This window comes from Pelecanus crispus, chromosome 2, assembly GCF_030463565.1.
Source record: "Pelecanus crispus isolate bPelCri1 chromosome 2, bPelCri1.pri, whole genome shotgun sequence".
In the NCBI taxonomy this organism is placed as follows: Eukaryota; Metazoa; Chordata; class Aves; order Pelecaniformes; family Pelecanidae; genus Pelecanus; species Pelecanus crispus.
This window is the reverse complement of record NC_134644.1, coordinates 151,351,463-151,369,458: the sequence shown is the minus strand read 5'-3', so window position 1 is coordinate 151,369,458 and position 17,996 is coordinate 151,351,463. Positions and strand designations below refer to the sequence as shown.

Here is a 17,996-nt window from a genome sequence, read left to right as displayed (position 1 = left end):
GATGTCTAAACCAAGGTTAACAATAATTTCAGAAATTACTTCAAGATCCCCAAATGAAAAGGGCTTGATATTATGTATCAAATGTAGCAGATGAAACTTTCCTCCTGATAAAAAAGGAAGTGCTTATAAAACACTAGACAAGTCATAAGAGGTTTTATTAGGCATGTCTTACAAATATAAGCAGCATCTCATTCTATTACGAGATGTTCAGCACCTCTGAAAGGCTTTCCCTTCTGTACTGCATTTGTAAAATGAGACCTTCTGTTAAATTAAATCTTCACTTATACAAGTAGTATGTTTTGAAAAAAAATTAATGTGTATACAAAACTGAGGTGTATACTGGGTTTTGCTGTAAAGAAGTATAATGGACAGTGTTCCCTCAGTGCCTGTATTGCAAGTGGCCTCCCTCTAATTTTTTCAAAGTTGTTCTCGCAAAATCAATCTAGTAAGCTCACAGGCCCCGCCTGCTGGACATTGGCGTATGTACAGCATATTTTTGGCTTTTACTTGAGTTATCAACATTCCTTTAACTCTACTGTTCTCATCTCCCCTACAGCTGCAAAAACTTGGGTTTTTTGTGACTTTGTTTCTTGAAACACAAGTTTTCTTAAATTGTTTTATACTGTAATATTTTAAATTTACTCTCAGTTGTTCATAAGATTAGATAATTTCTCCCATGGAACATCTGAGAATAAAACTGCAAGCTTGAGTTTTCCTTTTGTTGTTTCTTCAGCATGCTGCCTGAACATTAAGCTTCTAAACCTGAAAGCCTGTGCACTTCTGTTAAATGTGTGGTTAGTTTGACTGTGTTTAAAAATAGTAATATTTTCCTTAAAGGTAAGTGTGGGTATGTGAAATTTTTTTGGGGGTGGGATTGAGATTTTTGAATAGCTGTCTCCTAAATAGCATCCAAAACTTAAATCTCTGTCCATCAGCATTTGTGGTAGGAATATCTCCTGGCAATGTTTGCTAACTAACTGCAGTTCACCAAAATTCAGCACAGAAAATTAAAACTCTAATCTTTTTGTAGATTACACAAAGATAATGCCCTATTGTTACCACAGGTCTCTTACAGGTCTTCCTCTTTTTACAAAAAGAAGAGCTATGCTGATGTGGTCCTCTACTCATAGGGTGAATAATCAACTGAAGAGCAGCAATGCACTGCACTCTTTATACCCTTTTCCTATCTTTTAAAAGTTATTTTGTAGTTCATGACACAGCATTTTCAGCCTATTGCCTAAAATGTTGAAAAGTGATGCAGATGAAACACGGACACACTGCTTGGAGTTGGTCCTGCACTGTCAAGGAAGTTATCCCTAATTCATGTAATAACTAGCTTAAAGCTATGCCCTCATGTTTCCTATTTGCGCTGTCATTTATTTCATTAAGTAAAAACAGGGAATGAGGAAAAAGCAGTGAAGGAAAACAAATGTGAAAGTAAGGTACTTGTAGAGGTAAATGGGAGAGGGAAACGAAGCAGGCCAGACTTCAGAGTTTGTCGTTGGAATTATTTTCACATACCTTTCTTTCTTGGAAGAGTTTTTATAAATTATGTGGATGGATTTTTGTGTTTGTTTTAAATCTGATTTCATATTGATGTAAGCATGATTCCATAGGCCTTTATGCCAAGTTCTCACAGTCTGCTCTTTAATATCCTGTTTCTTTTGAACTTCTATCTGTTACTGTCTCCTCACAGTAGAAAACAAAACAAAGCACTTTCTGTATTGCAACAATCTTTTAAAGTGCCTTCAGTATGGGTCAAAAAATGCTAATAAATGACCCAAGATCATAAAAGAATATTCCCCCCGCCCCCCCCCGCCCTGTAATTTGGGTTCCCACTGCTCGTATTTGGTGGTTTAGGGCTTGAGTAAGTCAGGACCGTTGTTGGGATACTAGCAATGTCTTAATATTTGGTGTTTAAGCCGTCTTTTAAAGATTCCTATTTTCGTCTGTTCGGAAATTTCAATGACTATGTCCAGGCTTATGTTTCAAAATACCAGTTCTAGAGGCCAGTAACATACCAAAGTAAAAGGTGCCAATTCAAACTCTGAAAGTCTTACAACATTGATGTGAACTACTATGGTTTCTGTGAGAACAGCCCTCATATGGGCATTATTCATAACATCTTTTATACAATTACCATGTCTTGTGTGTAGAAAGCAGTGACCTGGTTAGGGTGGAGAAACTGCGCTGTATGAATGGCAAAAAAGTAAGTCCGTATTCTTACATCTCTTACTTAAATGTGTGGATCAGCCACTTGTAACTTTTCTAGGAAAATCTATAGTAACTCTTGAAAGCTTTTATACTTACTAAGTTTAAAAGAAACTTTCTTTCTATATACATGGTGAGAGGATGTACAGTCAGTCCATCAGTTTCTTTGAAGTGTAGAGCTTAGGAACACTCAGTTTACCCACAGAGCTGAGCAAAAGTGCAGAGCTTCTTTACAAAATAACATTTACATGTTAAGGCAGATAAGAATGCACTGTTCACTTTGTAACTAGAGGTCAAATGTTATTCCCTCCACGGACTGTAGGGAACTAAATAATAGGGAGACCTGTAGCCTTGTGACTTTATGATTAATCCTCTCATTTTTCTTAAGAAGAAAATGTCTTTTGTCTAAACTCATCTATTACCAGGGCTTCTGCTATTTATTGAGGACTGAACTGTTAATGGTTGGATGAGCCAATAACACAGTGTTAATAAAAATCTTGGTCCTAATGGAACAAGAGGGAGTTTTGTCACTGATTTCAACACAAATGAGACTCTAGTTGCTGTGTTGCTTATTTGTTTTTCCCTGCATGAGGATTGGCAGCTAACTGGATGTATGTTTTAATTTGCCTCACTTATGGTATACTATGCATTTTAATCACCATTCTAACCGTCTACTTGATTGCCATTTATCTTTGTGTTCATGTATAAGCACTGTTTCTACTAAGACTAATGAAAATACTTTGTCACGGCTGCTAGCTTGACAGACTTAGACAAGGCTTTCTCACTAATCTGAGGGTGTTTCGATGACTACTTTTATCGTTTGTTTCAGAACTGGTATCTTCATTTACAAAGTCAAAGTGCCAAGCAGAAGATGTCAGACAGTCGTTCAGTAATGTTCAATATTCTTAAAAGAAATAGATTAACATCTCCCAGCAGCAGTTTTAAACACTCAAATTTTAAAGACGTATGTTGCACTTCAGTATTTCTGGACAGCAGAAGCAATGAGTCAGATCCTGATGTAGAACATAAAGAAGCACTGACTGTAACAAACTCATCATTGCTACAAGAGCATTCTGAGCACATTCATCCAAATGCCCTCTTTCCTGTGTCATCATCTATTGAAAATGAAATTAATTCTATCTCCTTATCAGAAAGAAGAGAAGCAAATAGAAGTGCAGATTTTTTTGAAACTCCTAAAGTGAGTAGAAAAGGCTCCTCGCTACCCAGGAGGCTGCTTTTATCTAAAACTGTTTCAGCTGGCACAACTGTGAAATGCTGTGAAAGACAAGCTAGTTCTTCAGGAAGCAGCAGGAAAAAAATATTCCCTTGTGTTTTGAGCTCCGAAGAAAAGCTTTCACAAACTGCTTCAGATTCTACAAAAGACAAAAGTTACAAACCTCTGACAACTAGCACTTCAAAAACTGAGGACTCTAATCCTGATTGCCCAAAACGGAGACTTTCCTTTTCACAACAAAGGACTTCTACGCTAGATGAGTCCAAATGTAAGGACCCATTATTGCTGGAACCAGAATGCTTGTCTCCAATTCAGTGTAAGGATGTTATTGTTAGTAATGCTAATGAATTCAATGAAAGTGTCCTTATGAGTGTTAGTGATGGGTTGCTTAGGACTCCTACATACAGTGTGTTACCTGAGGCCAATGAGGGTAAGTTCCTGATTTCTGTCAACAGTCTTGTAGAAAACTTTAACTTTGAAATATGTGATATAAACTCTCCCCCTGTTAAGCTGGCAAGTTACCCAGATCTTTCAACACCTGAGGATAGTGGATATAATTCACTTCATTTGGACAAATCAGGAGACTCATTGTCTGATCATGAGGGATCTTTCCAAGAGTTCTTCCAAAAATGTAAAGAAGGTTCCAAAAATCTGGATAGTAGAAGAAAGACAAGAAAACTTGAACGAGTTAGAAGGTTATCTACTCTTCGGGAACAAGGCTCACAGTCGGAGACAGAAGATCATCATGGCAGTCCTTCTGCTTCAGCACACATGTTAACAGAAGAAAGAAACTTTATCAGTGAAGACCAAGCATTAGTTTTAGAAGAACAGCCTAGTGGAGACCTAGTTGTAAGTCACGGAGGTCTCTCAAGAACTCCAGCCCTGAAAATAGTTCATGAAATTTGCTTGCAAAGACAAAGATCGGACCAAAATCAAGTATCAGAGAATATTGATGGAAGAGAAATATTTGCATTAGAACATGTTCTTGCTGGACTTATTGGCAAGAAAATGGGCCTTGAAAAATTAGATATTTTAACAGAATTAAAATACAGAAACTTAAAACATGTTCTTGCTATAGTTTTAGATGCTTTGACAGTGGAAAGTCTATGCAGGTAAGTACTACTGGTCCCGCCCCCCCCCCCCCCCCCCCCCCCCCCCCCCAAAAAAAAAAGTGAAATGTGTGTTTCTGCAAATAGATTAAAATAACTTCTGAAATAGTGGGTGTTGTCAATAGAATTTGTTTGTTTCTGGGGAAATTAAAAAGTTCTGCCACCATTAACCAAGCAAAAAGACAAACATGGCAATTAGTAAACTTAAATCACAGTACCTGTAAATTTTAAAATTTACTAAAAATTTCTTTAAGCCTAGGAAGTAATTTCTTCCCCAGAAATGCATAGTACTTAAAACACATTTTCTAGATTTTTTTCCTTGTGTATTTAATTTCCTCAGTTATTTCTAAGCACAAAGATGCTCAAGGAATTTTGCTTCATGAGTAATGTTTTAGATTAATTTTTAATCACTAGAAACTGTCACTTATTCCAAAGAAATCAAGAGTGCCATGTGTGTTGTTAATTACAAAGGGAATGGGAGAATAGGTGGAAGTCCAAGGGCACGGATATTTTCAGGACACTTAACACACAAAAATGTGACTTGAGAAACAAACTTGGTGAGTGGCTTATGTGGAAGAAAGAAACTTATTTAATTTTTTAAGTCAAGACATGCTGTGTTATCTATATTGCAATTGTTCTCTAGACTCTTCTATTATTCTATACAGTGGTGCATAAGAGTACATGAGATCTGTGTGTCATAACAATACAGCTAACTCTTGAAGTATATAGCAGTAGTCTGTAAAATGACCAATAATATATGAAATAATGCAAAAATCTTTAAAAGGCAATCTTGCTATCATGACTTCTGTCCTACTTGGTGAAAATGTGGAAGTGGATAATTTTTTTTCATTCATTTATTCCAGCATTTGGAAAGTAAGCAAAAACTGGCGTGAAATCATTGTACAAGATAAAAGTGCAGATAAGAGGAGAAAGTTGTACATAAAACATCTGAAAGAAGAAGCTGGGGTAAGGTTTGCCTCAAAGGTAATATTTTTTTCACGTGTGAAAGAAGACAGGTCAGAGGAAAGAGGAAACATCTTGTAAAGCTACAGAAAGGTAATTGATAGAGACAGTTCCCACAGAAGTATGTGAAGGATTCTCACAGGAGAATGTAATTGCTTTTATTGCTTTTCAACTGTCCCACTTTGAGTGCTAGCCTTTCAACCATGTGATACTCTTCCTTGTTTTCTTTCTTCCTCCCCATCCCTGAGATTCCTGTAGGATCTCTTCCTCAACTGGCTCTGGCTTTGTATCTTAAACCCTGTTCATATCTTTGAGTCATGCTCTTCCTCATTTTAAATTTCATTCTAGACTGCAGTGCAGTAGGACCCACTGTAGACTACTTCCTGATTATTTTCAGGACTGCTTGTGGCAGTCCTGTACTTCTGAACATCAGAAGGACATAGAAGTTTAAGGGGTATCTAGAAAAGTAAGCATATTAATTGCAGTATAATTTTTTTTTTTAGATCCTCCACGTGTGTATACACACAGTTCAGTGTAATCTTGCTCTAATTGTGACAAAACTTATGTTTGCTATTTCCATGCTTGCTATTGAGATATCTCCTAATTCAGAAACATGAGGACCAGTAGAGAGTGCTAGAAGACAGTTGGCTTTTTACCCTGCTCATGGGACTTCGTTTTTACTGGTTCCTGTCTCCTTGTTCCCTTAGTAAATATAAACATTTAATGGAAAATACATGCACTATACATAATTTCCTTTTCCAATGTGTTTTTACAGAGGGAAAACAAAAAAAAAAAGAAGAAAAAGCCACAAATCGTAAATGAAATAAACCACTGATTTGTTTTCTTTTGTGCTTCCCCCACCACCACCTTTCTTTGTAATTATAAACAGGAATATTTCTTGAAAGCTGAAGATGCTGCCACAAGACTTAATGTTCTCAATAGATCTGCTCTAAGGCCTGTTCAAGCTCAAGCCAGAACTCCTGTAGTACAGACACCACCTTCATACACTGAACTTACACCCAGAAGATGCAGTTCTGTTCCCCATTCAACTAGTAGACAGGAAGAATACATAAAAGTAGGTAGCTAAGAAACTTCACTTTCAGTTTTTAGAACACTTTGATTTACAAGAACTAAGTAGCTCTTCTCTCCCTCCTCTTGCTACAGGTTGCTAAAACTCTGTTCACTGATGAAGCTCTAAAACCCTGTCCAAGATGCCAATATCCTGCTAAATATCAATTGGTAAAGAAATGGGGACTATGTAGCAGAGAGGCATGTGCATTCGAGTTCTGTATCTTATGTCTGCATGCCTTCCATGGGTCAAAAGAGTGTAATAGTTTATCTGCAAAACGGAAGAACAAAAAAGATGCTCCTCCAGGAAGTGCCCAAAGCAAAAGAAATTTAAAAAGACTCTAAATTTGTAAGGCATGTAAGTCCTTACATTTAATTGCTTTTTCCCTTCTCCTAATCTTGTTTATATTCTTCCTAAATATATGCATTTTGAAAGTCTCATTCAATGTGTTTTTGCTGACTAATCAAGATAACTTCTCATGTATATAACTTAATCAATTTAGTATATTTTTGTTTTTGAAAAAAGTGAACATTTTAAAACATTATATGTCTGGTTTTACCTGTTGTGTAGTAGTTAGGCACTTACTAACATCTTAAATTTTTTAATAAAGTATCTTAAATGTAGTCTTCAATATCTAGCTTACAGTACCTCATAGATGTTTAAAAATGTGATTCTGGTCTTAAGGACAAATTAAAGAAAATTATTTTTTTAAAAAATCTTTTAAATGGGATTTATTTATTGTTCACTTTAAATTACAGTATATGTTTTAAAAATATCTTAAAGTGGGACACTAGGTACATATGCAAAAAATACTTCTAAATATATAGATGATGATACCTCAAAAGCAATATATTAGTTGTCTGAATTTTGTATCAGAATAATTATTTTGTTGTTCTCTTAGCCTCTGTAATGGAAGTCAATAGAATAGTAATTTCTAAATCAAGCTGATGCTGTGTGGATATTCTGTTGTACTGGTTTTTACAGAGTTTTTATATTTACCTGAAAACTTTAGGTGATATACTATATATTCACATATCTAAAGATGCTGTTGCATTACCCTTGTTGCTGTGAACTTACCTTTGTACTTAGTCTGACTTCACTTCAGCTCCCATATACTGGATCATCTGCATACTTCTGCTTGAATTAAAGGATTATCTACTGCTAGAAATCATCCTTTCTCTATCTGTAGATTTAATTAAGGGAATTCACTGATTTTGCTCTTGAACTAAATATGCTGATCCTTTACAGAAAAAGGACTTAATCTGCCTCTCAGACCTCAAACGATTTCTGTTTTGTGTGTTTGGTTTGTTTTTTTTTTTCCCCTTTAAACTCCTCGCAAACATAAACAGCTTGAAATACAGGTGACAGAAGTGGACACAGTACTTGTTCTATGAGATATAATATCAATTTACTTCTCCAGTTGATATTGTCCCTGCTTGTCCTTTCAAGGAGTTAATTCCTCATAAGCATCTTGCAGAACACTTGTAGTCAGCTGGTGTTTCTTCCCCATTCTCCCTCTGATTTTGTCCGATGTGTTACATTTGTGACATAATTTTACTGTGCGTATTTGTAGGTAAGCCTTATCACCAAGCTATTTAAAAAGCAGTCTGACAAAAAAAAAAAAGCTCTCAACTAAGCAATAAGCTGTGTATTGGCCTCTATTAATATTTATTCACATATCCTTTCATTGTTATTGTCTGAAAATTACAAATAACTTCTGAGAATTTTTTTTTTCTTTATACACAATCTGTGGATGTTAAGATAAATGGACCAGGCTAATCCACTTCTAGAAACATCACTTCCTATTTCTCATCATGTATTGTGATTTGTAATTTGGTTAGTACTTTTAGCATACTTGATTTCCGGGATAGTAGCTCCACATAGCATTTGGAAGGAGAAGGAACAATATGGTTAGTAAAATGCCATAGAAATTTTAGTACTAACTTCATTAACCAAACATGGTATAATTAAAGAAGGGATAAACCCAATATATCAGCCAGAAAATCATGTTTATTGCATGAATAAAATTAGCAACACTTTCATTCCATACTTATTTGTATTTGCTAAGCCTTTGCATTATTCTTGTCTAGGGTTAGGCTGGTAGCACTTGACCTGGAAGACTGAAAGGGGAGTTTAGATAGAACCTATTTTGAAGTAACAATTGAGGGGAAGAATTTTGGGTCAAGGTAGGGAATACAGAGGTATGTGTGTATATAGTTTTGGTTTAGGAAGAATGGCAAGTCATTACAGAGGAGGAGACTGCAAGCGGGAAAATTGTTCAACTATTTGATTTGTTTAATATTTACATTTCCCTAATTGTTTGGAACTTTAAGAGTTCAGAGAACTCTTGGATTCAGAGAATCTATTGGATTGGTTCTGTTATTCTCAGATATAAAGTAACTAACTATACATTTTTAGAAATGTTTAATAGTTTCTATTAAAGGTTAAACTGACATGATGAAGAACAACTTCTAGGCAGGAAATTGTGTTACACAAGAATCTGAATGCATATACTTTTTAACTTTATAATAACTTAATTTGGATTAGTTTTGTTTCTTATCATTGAACTATCAAATAAAATAGGGGATGGTAATAACTGCAATGCAGAAAAAGTACAGCATGTTATAGCATGTCAGACTGCTTTTGGCATCACTGCATTTTACCTTTGCTAAATACCAATGTATTTCATGTCGATAATAAAAAAAGAAAGAAAAGGAAAAAAAAAAATGAAGCTTTAAATGCATCCTTGAAATTGATGGGAGAGTTATGACAGTGAGAGGATTTAGCTCGCTTTCTGATGTGCGGTATTGCAGTCCAGTCCAGAAATACATCAAGTGCAAGCCTTGCTTTGAAAACTTTAGCAATACTGAAAGTATTTCTGAAACAGGTGCACCTCTGGATGGAAAGCCATATGGGAACTCAGTTTCAGAATCAGTTGTTAAGTATCCTTTCCCTCTGAGGAAAAAATTCCAGTAAGAGATGCGTGACCTTATCAAAAGATTTTGCTGTTACTAAAATCTGAATAATTCAGGGAGAATAGGGGTGGTAAATTGGTTCTGTCATAGGCATTATTTGTTTTTAAACATAGTATCTTTGACATCTATGGTGTCCGTCCAACAAGGAGTAGTTTGAGAGGAAAAAATACTTGAACACTATTTCACAATCTTAAACATTTTTTTTCCCCTGTTTTGCCATGTTTAAAACTTTTTTTCCTTCTAAATCTGCCTCACAAAAATATCTTCTTGAATCAAATGTCTCTTTTTCAGTTAGGTCTATCATGAATGTAACTATGTTCCGGTGAAATGTGTTCTCTACTGTTGTCCACTGCTACACCAGAGGTGGGGGGAAGTGAGAAAGCCAGACTTCTCATCTAGGGGTAATGCTCCTCTCTGACAGTGGTTGCTATTTCTTTTTTTAAATAAAATCAGCTTTATGCCTTGACATAAGGGAAAAATAAAGTGGCAATATACTTAATGTGTGGGTAAAGGATAACATACCTAATAGAACACAAGGTATGTTATATTTATCTAATAGCCTCTGATATTTTGGGTGAAAGGAATCAAAAATCTTTCATGATATTTGATTGCATTATTGACAGAAATGAAGTCTTTGGGGTAGGAGAGTGGAAGTAACTTTTTTTGAGTCCCTGCTAGTATGCTTTTTTTTTTCTGTATACTGTATCCCTTAATTAGTGTCCATCAGATAACACTGAGCTATATGAGTCTGGACTTGAATGAAACAGCAAAGGAGGACATAAGTTCCTACTTCTTTTTTTTTTTAAACAAACCCAACCCCTCAAAAAAAACCCCCAAACCAACATTTCTTGCCCCCCCCCCCCCCCCCCCCCCCCCCAACAAAACAAAAAACCCAAACAAAAAAACAGTCCATGAGTATCAGGGAGTCTAGGTATTCACATCTAGCATCTTTCTTTTTCTACTGGGCTGAATTCTCAGAGACCTGAGGTCAGGTACTAATGCTTCTAGCTAGCACAGAGAAGAAGGATGCAAAAGTGGTCCTTGGGTAGAAATGACAACGGTCAAGAGTTTCCTGAAATATCCTGCCCATGACTATGCTCCAGCTCAAGAATTTTTCTTACAATTGACAACAGATTGTTGGAAAGGGAGGAGTCAGTTGTCTTTCACTGTGGAAGATGGGGATAATGAGCTTAAAATTAATGTTCAAGATAATATTGGGTTTATTTTCTGCTGCAAACCTTATTTTTGCAACCCTTATTTCCCTTCTGACAGGCATGATCTATAGTGGGAGGAGTCATATTGTCTACAGAGGATGCCCAGGGAATGCATTTAGATTTCTGAAGGTGATAGTTTGAGCCAGAGCTGTGGGTTTAAATTCTAAAAAAGAATTCTTAGAAGTAACCTTTTGCTGCTGACAGATGTTGCTGCAAGAATTGTACTTCATAAATCTTTCTTTTGGAGCAGAAACCATAAACCTCAAGTGGTCTGTGAGAAGGAAATTGAAATTACCTAAGTCTCTGATCATTCTTTCTTTGGTGACAAGTATGGAAGAGCTTAAGCAAAAAATTGTTATAAATCTTTTGAATTGTTTAAAGGATAGAGAATGTTAGTATGTCCTACCACTAACTAGCTAAAAATGATTTAAAAAAAAGTGTTCCTTAAATTAAGAAGCTCATCAATATCTGTCAGATTATTTTTCTATTCCATTCATTGGAATATTGGTTATTCATTAGTACCCCTTAGGCAATTTAGGCCATTTAGGTAAATTTTAATACAAGAAATAATTCCTTTTCTTTTTGTTTTCATAGGCACGTAAAGGAATACAGGAGCGTCAGGTTAGAAAGGGACTCCTGGAATCTAGTGCCAACTCTTATGTCAACTCATCAAGTTATGTCTTAAAACTAGATAGAATACAGTCTCATGACCTTTATGTTGGAGACCTATTCCAGATTGCTCTACTATTCAGTTAACCAGTTGCCTTTTTTTTCCCCCCCCAGAATTGCTATTAAAATAACTATTCTGTACATCTGTTTCTTCCCTTAAATTTTTGTTCCCCAATGTCATGATTGCAGTTTAGTCACTAGGTGTAGTACTCCCACATTCTTGTCTCACAAATTTTGAAAAGATCCCAATATTTTCCATAAATTCTTACTGAACCATAAGTGCATAACCTCATACTTTGTACCAGTAAGCTTCAGGCTTTTTTTCCTCTACTTCAGTCCCATGGTGATTTAGTATTTGGTGTGATTATATTGTATTTTTTTAAGTGCAAATTCTTTGTCTGTAGTGAAACTTATAGGAGGTTTTGATGCAAAACATCTAGTACATTCTGTTATCACTTGTCAGATGCCCCAACAAAATCTGACTGCTTCTGGGAATGATGTGTTTATTTTTAGTTTAAAAAAAACAAGCAAAAGACAAAAAAACCCCAAACAAACGAACAAAAAAAACCCAAAAACCCAAAGCTTGCTTTTACTTTCTGACTTCCTGAGCTCTGATTAGTTGAAATTCTCATTACAAAAAGACTTAATGCATTTTTTTTTTCCTCTTAACTTTGACAAGCCTCTGTATAGTGTTAGAACTTGCCCAAACTTGTTGGAAGCCGAAATGCTAGTAAGGCCTTATTGAGCTGGGCAGTAACGGATGAGTAGTAAAGAAACCAAGTCTTCAGCTGAAAATATGGATGGCATGGCATTCTGAATTAACAGAAGCTTCATATAAAAATAGATCTCTGACTTGGAGCCTGGAGTTCATGTGTTAAAAGCCCCTCTAACTTTCCCCCTCTGCATTCTAAAAGTAATTTTGAAAACAGTTCTGCAAGGGTTGTTGTATCTTAATTCTGTAGGTACTGTCAATCTCTGGCAAATGGGATGTGGAAACTGTGCCTTTATTTCAGCTGCTTCTTTTCAGTCCTGAATCATAGTGAAAAACCTATTTCCGTAAGCTGTTTAAACTTAGACATTGTGTCATGACTAGAACCAGCTGAAGTGGTAGGAGGATTGTAACTTCTGGCAAAAAAGGGACAGCTAGCTGGGCAGCAATAGTACCCTAGATAAATATAGTAACACTTGCTAAAAGTTATCATTTGGAGCTGCAAGGTTATTGAAGAATTAGTCAACAGTTGTGCAGTGGTCTTCCCCTTTAGCAAAAATGTTAATTATCATCCTAAAGTGCTGCTGTTGCCTAAATGGAGGACTCCTATCTCATGTTGACTGAGCAGACATTGAAGTTTCCTAAGTACTGAATTGTATGTAATACATTATTTGAGGCCTGAAGAACACATCTAGAAACGTCTTGTTCAGCCAGGACTTGGTAGCTCAGTACCTAGCCTATATGTGGACTATTGGGATACAAAATGAAGTTTTCCCCTGGTATGAATCCATCACACTTCCCTGGTGCACATTTCAATAGATTAGATGCTACACAGATTGTGGCAATAGCAACATCTTTGACTTTTAAACATGAATTTTGGTTGTGTTGAGAACATTCTCCCATCTTTGGAAAAACTTTGCACAGAAGAAGCACTTCCACAAAACATTGGCATTTCAGGTTCCTTTATCCTTTTCCCATTGTGTACTTTGTGGTGGTGTACAAAAACTATTATTGGGATGCAGTTATTATCCAGCCTTGCTGTTGGAAGTGTTTCTGTCAAGAAATTGTTCCAAGTCTCTGTATCCCAAATGGGCATAGTAAGAGGGAGCATGATTTTTTGTGAAGGGCAAGACATGGGTTCTGTTTTCTGCTCCAAACAGAAATGCTCACTGGTGCACTGTTTAAGTTGCTGGTCTGGACTTTTCCCTTGGTTTAAATAATAGTCATAGAGTAGTCCAGGGAGAATGTCATACAACACAGAAGGGATAACAAGAAAACAAACTAATTCTTGAAATGCTTTGCTCAATTAACTAACTTAAATGTGGAACTATCTTAGGGGTTGAACTGCTTTCCTCACTGAAAATAGTCCTTGATTTCAAACGTGTAAGTTCTGTTGACAAAAATATTTTATCACAAGGGGGCACCAAAGATTTTTCTTACAGAACAGAACTGTAGTTGTTTTTCTTCTTGTTTTTCTTCTTGTTTTAACCCTCACACACTAACTCAATGTCACAAATGCAAAATGTTTTGCATAGCTTAAAGCAAGGGTGGCCATAATTCCTGCCCACAGGAGCTGCATACCGCAATCTTCAAGAGAAGAGTGGCATTGCTGGGAAGCAATTCAGATGGTATTACTTCTCCAGGGTCTCCTTTACAGGGTGAAGCTGTGTTGGGCACACAGCCAGGTCCTACAGCAACCAGGCAAGACCATGGCATCATAGATTGGCCTAAACAGTGCCTGCCGGCTCAGTTCCTCTCTCAGCCATGGACTTGGATTATCTGGTAGTCTCCATGCCAGCCTGGTGTTGGCTACCAAATGTAACTCTCTCATGGAAGTGTTGCAGTTGAAGTATTTGAGAATTGATGGTTTCAGGAGCTGCATGCTCTGGACTTTGTTTCCCGACTACAGAAAATGTATTTGATAATCAAACCCCAATATAGTTTTACAAAGTATGGATAATCTACAAGTGCCTACTCAATCTATCATGATTTAAAATGATCACAGGAAGAATATCTTACTGTATGCATTTTATTCATACTTAATTGATGTTCTGATGGCTTCAGTGAATGAGAAAGGGAAAACATTAACTTTTTAAAACTCAGAATTGGGAAGGGACTATGTATTCCCATGTAAGACATTTTAAACAATATCAGAATGGCAACATTTTTTTTTTCAGTCTTAGTTTGTTAAATGAAGACTGGGTGAGAATTTGGGAACTTAATGTGTTCTTTATTCTTTAACTAGGTACTTCTGGAATCCAGGAGACCAATAGGTAGGAAAGTAGAATACCTACAAAATAAGAAGGCTGTAATTTTGCACGCTTTTCTGAAGCATTATTGAAATCTTATGGACCATCTATTAGTTATGGATTCTTACACCATTCTTAACACCTGCTGTGTTGGCAATGCTCTGTTCTGGAAGCTGATATACATGAAATCTTTTTCCTCATTCTTTTTTCTTTTTTTTCAGTCTCCCAATCTGCTTCATTATACAGCTACACAAGCAGCCATGGCAGTATAACACAAAAAGTTGGGAACTGATAGTCAGTGGGATGTGCCATCTCAAACAGCACTGCTGCTATCCACAGGCTTGATGCATCAGTAATATCCCACATGGATAACTGGGTTTGGGGACTGTTGTTGACATCTGTTTGATTGTAAGAGCAAGACTGGAAAGACACGCATGCATTTAGTGTTTCTTGTTGGGTATATGCTACCTACTGCCAGGAGATGATATTGTTAAAGGATGCATTTGGCATTATTGGCTTACATTCTTCCTAGCTGCTGAAGCTTCTTCATATGTCTCTTGCATTAGCCCTTAGTTGGCTAGAACACCTGTTAAGCCAAGATCAAGGAACTGGCCTGACTTAAACCAAACTACAAGTAACCCCAGAAAAAAAAAAAAATTGTCATGAAATTTGCTTGCACAACTAAAAGTAAGAAGTGGTGGTAAACTTGCAAAGCTTAAATTAGCACAGCCAAAATGTATTACAAAACATGACTCCAGTTTATCTACATGAAAAATAGAGAATAGACAGTGACAACGCAATCTTTTGTACATAGTGCCAAAATTTCTGATACATCCTCTGATAGTGAAATCTCTGTGAGAAATAACTGTCATAGTTTCTTCTGATCTGTATCTTATGTTTTAGTTGAAAGCTATGTTAACTGTAGTAGGGCTGCTAGGAATAAACTCTCTCTGCCTTGCTGTAAACTTATGCACAATGCTTTTTTTTTTTTTTTTTTTAATCTTGCATGATGTTTGGTAGCCATGGGTCTAGTAGTTCTTTCCTGATTTTCATATTGTCTTCACAAATTACTTTGTTTCTAATACACTTCTTCAAACTGCTACAATCTTGCTGAATAGTTTTTTCCAATTAAATCTTAATGCTCCTTTCCAAAATTAGAAAAGATAGTGTGATATTCTCCTAAAGTTCTAGCAGTTATCTCTTAAGACACACAAATTTCTGAAGGGATCAGATGACTGCAGGTATGAAGTAGGTAGCTGGCATGTATGAGGTAGCAAGAGTACAAATGTATATCACAAAATGCTAAAGTGGTCCTTCTAAATTCCTATTCACTTTCCAGGTATGCCTCTGTATTCCCTTTTATCTTTTCCAAGACCCATACTAAGCAAAGGGAAATCAAACTTTATTTAAGGCCTCTAAACTTGATAAAACACCTCTACCTTGTCTTGGTAGAATAAGATTATTATAGGAATACTTGGGCCATTGGTGACATGGACAAGTCAAGGAATATTCTCCAGTGACTATCCAAATCAAGACTTTTGTAGAGGTCAAGATCTTTGGACCTGTATTCCCTCTGACAGTCTCCTCCACTCTTCCAGACTTCACTGTGATCACTGCCAGGAATCAAATACAAGTTAGCACCTAAAAACACAAGTGCGCATTTGGATTTAATAAAGCAAGCAAATTTATGCCTTCTCTTTACTTGAGCAAGTCAAAAAGAGGTGACTTGTTCACCCAGCAAGCTGGCATAACTTACACGCTTGTTTCTTTGAGTGCAAAGTTGTCTCGGCAGTTTTGATCTGATTTGCCTGGATGATACTTTGAAACATTCCCTGGTAAACGTTTGAAAGCATAAATTTCTGAGAAGTGTGGAGGAAAGGGGCAGTGACAGATTAAAGTCTTGGCTGAAAGTTCACCTCTCCAAATGGCTCTTCATTAATGAGCAGAGGAGGGAGATGCCAGCAGGGATGGAGAGGACCAATTTATGTTTTCCTCCCATTTGTCTTCCTGTGCAGATCTCTTCCTGGGCTGGCCTTCTGCTAGATTACCATTTTCTCAAAATGCTAATAATTTGAAACGTACTTCTAGTCCTTTTTCTTTCTCTTATCTAGAATTTTACTGGTATCACCTTTTTTTAGAACTTATTTTCCATTCTGTCTAGCCATTCATCTTTTCCACAAGATCAGATGCTTTTTGGGATAGATCATGGTTTGGACTATATTTATGAAACATTCTGTAGGTCTGCAGTTCTGCTAAGATAAATAACCATCAAAATGAAAAGAAGAGCATGGAAAAAGAAAAATTTGGAAAAGGAGGAAAATGAGCCTAATCTTTGGATCTCAGCTTCACCAGCTGGTGAAATTTTAATTGGCAATATAAAATCAGTACTGAAACGCACGCACACACAAAATATTTGACCTAAATATGTGTTGTTAACTAAGAAAATGAGAAAGTGATAATGACTGCTAATGGATTCTCCATGAGAGAGTACAGTGTGTATTTCCTGATGAGCTTAATCCAAAATGCAATCTTTGAAGCATACTGCAAAGAGAACAAAGACCTGAGAGTTTTATACCAAAATATACCAGATGACAGAAGGAAAGAAAAAGGACTTTTGTTTTTTTGGGGTTTTTTTGTTTTTTTTTTTTTTTTTTTAATTGAATCATTTCCAACCTTCAATTCTATCTAAGCTGACTTGTGGCTTCCACTTCTAATTTTAAAAAGGATGCATTTGTTATGTTTCTGTTGTTTTTGCTTCAAAAATTACAAGCAACTAGGGAAGTTCAGGAGAATGTTATACACCAAAGACTATGTCTAAACCTGCATCAGAAAGAAAAAGAGGCAGGGAGGGAAAGCAGTGGAATGAATATTAGCTTAAACACTTTAAATCATATCAAGTAGTTTAGTTATGAGACAATGCAGCCTCATACACAATGCAGTGCAATTCTACCTGTTGGAAAGGTTTCACTTTACATTTTATGGGATATCTTGTTACGCATATTTCTTTTACATATACATTAGGTATACCTATTTGAAATATTTCATAATGACAACAGAACATGTCCTGATATATGGCACTAAGAAATCATGTGTTATAATGTATGTCACTCAGTGTTAACCTACTATTTGTCAAGTCTTATTGAATAGAATTTGCATACAGAAAACTTAACAGTTCATCAGGATACTGATAATACTATTTCAATTGTCCGTAGCTCACAAGCTTGAATCTTTATATTTTATTCTTTGCTTCTGTTGAATATGCTTTTCATATATATAAAACTTTTGGCTGAAATGTGTATCTTGGCTATGATATTGTTCAGCTTATCTCTTAGGTCTTTAGAAATACTATTCTTCCCTTAAATGAAAAAAGCCCACAGAACATTCCACCCTAAAAAGCTGATCAGACAGCTAACAACATTACACCAAGACAATTAGAAGAGGTGTTATTCTGGCATTTAGTAATTAGAACAGCGATTGTGGTATTTGGGCAGGCACCCTCTGAGGAATGCATATCTGGAGTAGTGGGTGCAAAATACCATGTGTTTCTAGGAGATGAAGCCATTTTCCCCACCTCTATGATATCTGATTTGTTGT

The 17,996-nt window shown here is 36.2% G+C and overlaps 1 protein-coding gene across 1 annotated transcript; it reads left to right on the top strand.

The window, feature by feature from the left end:
• Positions 1 to 3,082: 3,082 nt before the first annotated feature.
• On the top strand, positions 3,083 to 6,930 carry FBXO43 (F-box protein 43). The gene is made up of 4 exons (XM_075706324.1): positions 3,083 to 4,557; positions 5,418 to 5,520; positions 6,407 to 6,592; positions 6,682 to 6,930. The coding sequence occupies exons 1-4, from the start codon at positions 3,083 to 3,085 to the stop codon at positions 6,928 to 6,930; spliced, it is 2,013 nt and encodes a 670-aa protein (XP_075562439.1).
• The last annotated feature ends 11,066 nt before the right edge of the window (positions 6,931 to 17,996 follow it).

Excerpts from the sequence above, each read along its gene's own strand:
- FBXO43 (XM_075706324.1), top strand. The coding sequence starts at position 3,083 with ATGTCAGACAGTCGTTCAGTAATGTTCAATATTCTTAAAAGAAATAGA. Across the intron at positions 4,558-5,417 it reads ACAGTGGAAAGTCTATGCAG|CATTTGGAAAGTAAGCAAAA; the intron begins GTAAGTACTACT and ends CATTTATTCCAG. Across the intron at positions 5,521-6,406 it reads ATCTGAAAGAAGAAGCTGGG|GAATATTTCTTGAAAGCTGA; the intron begins GTAAGGTTTGCC and ends AATTATAAACAG.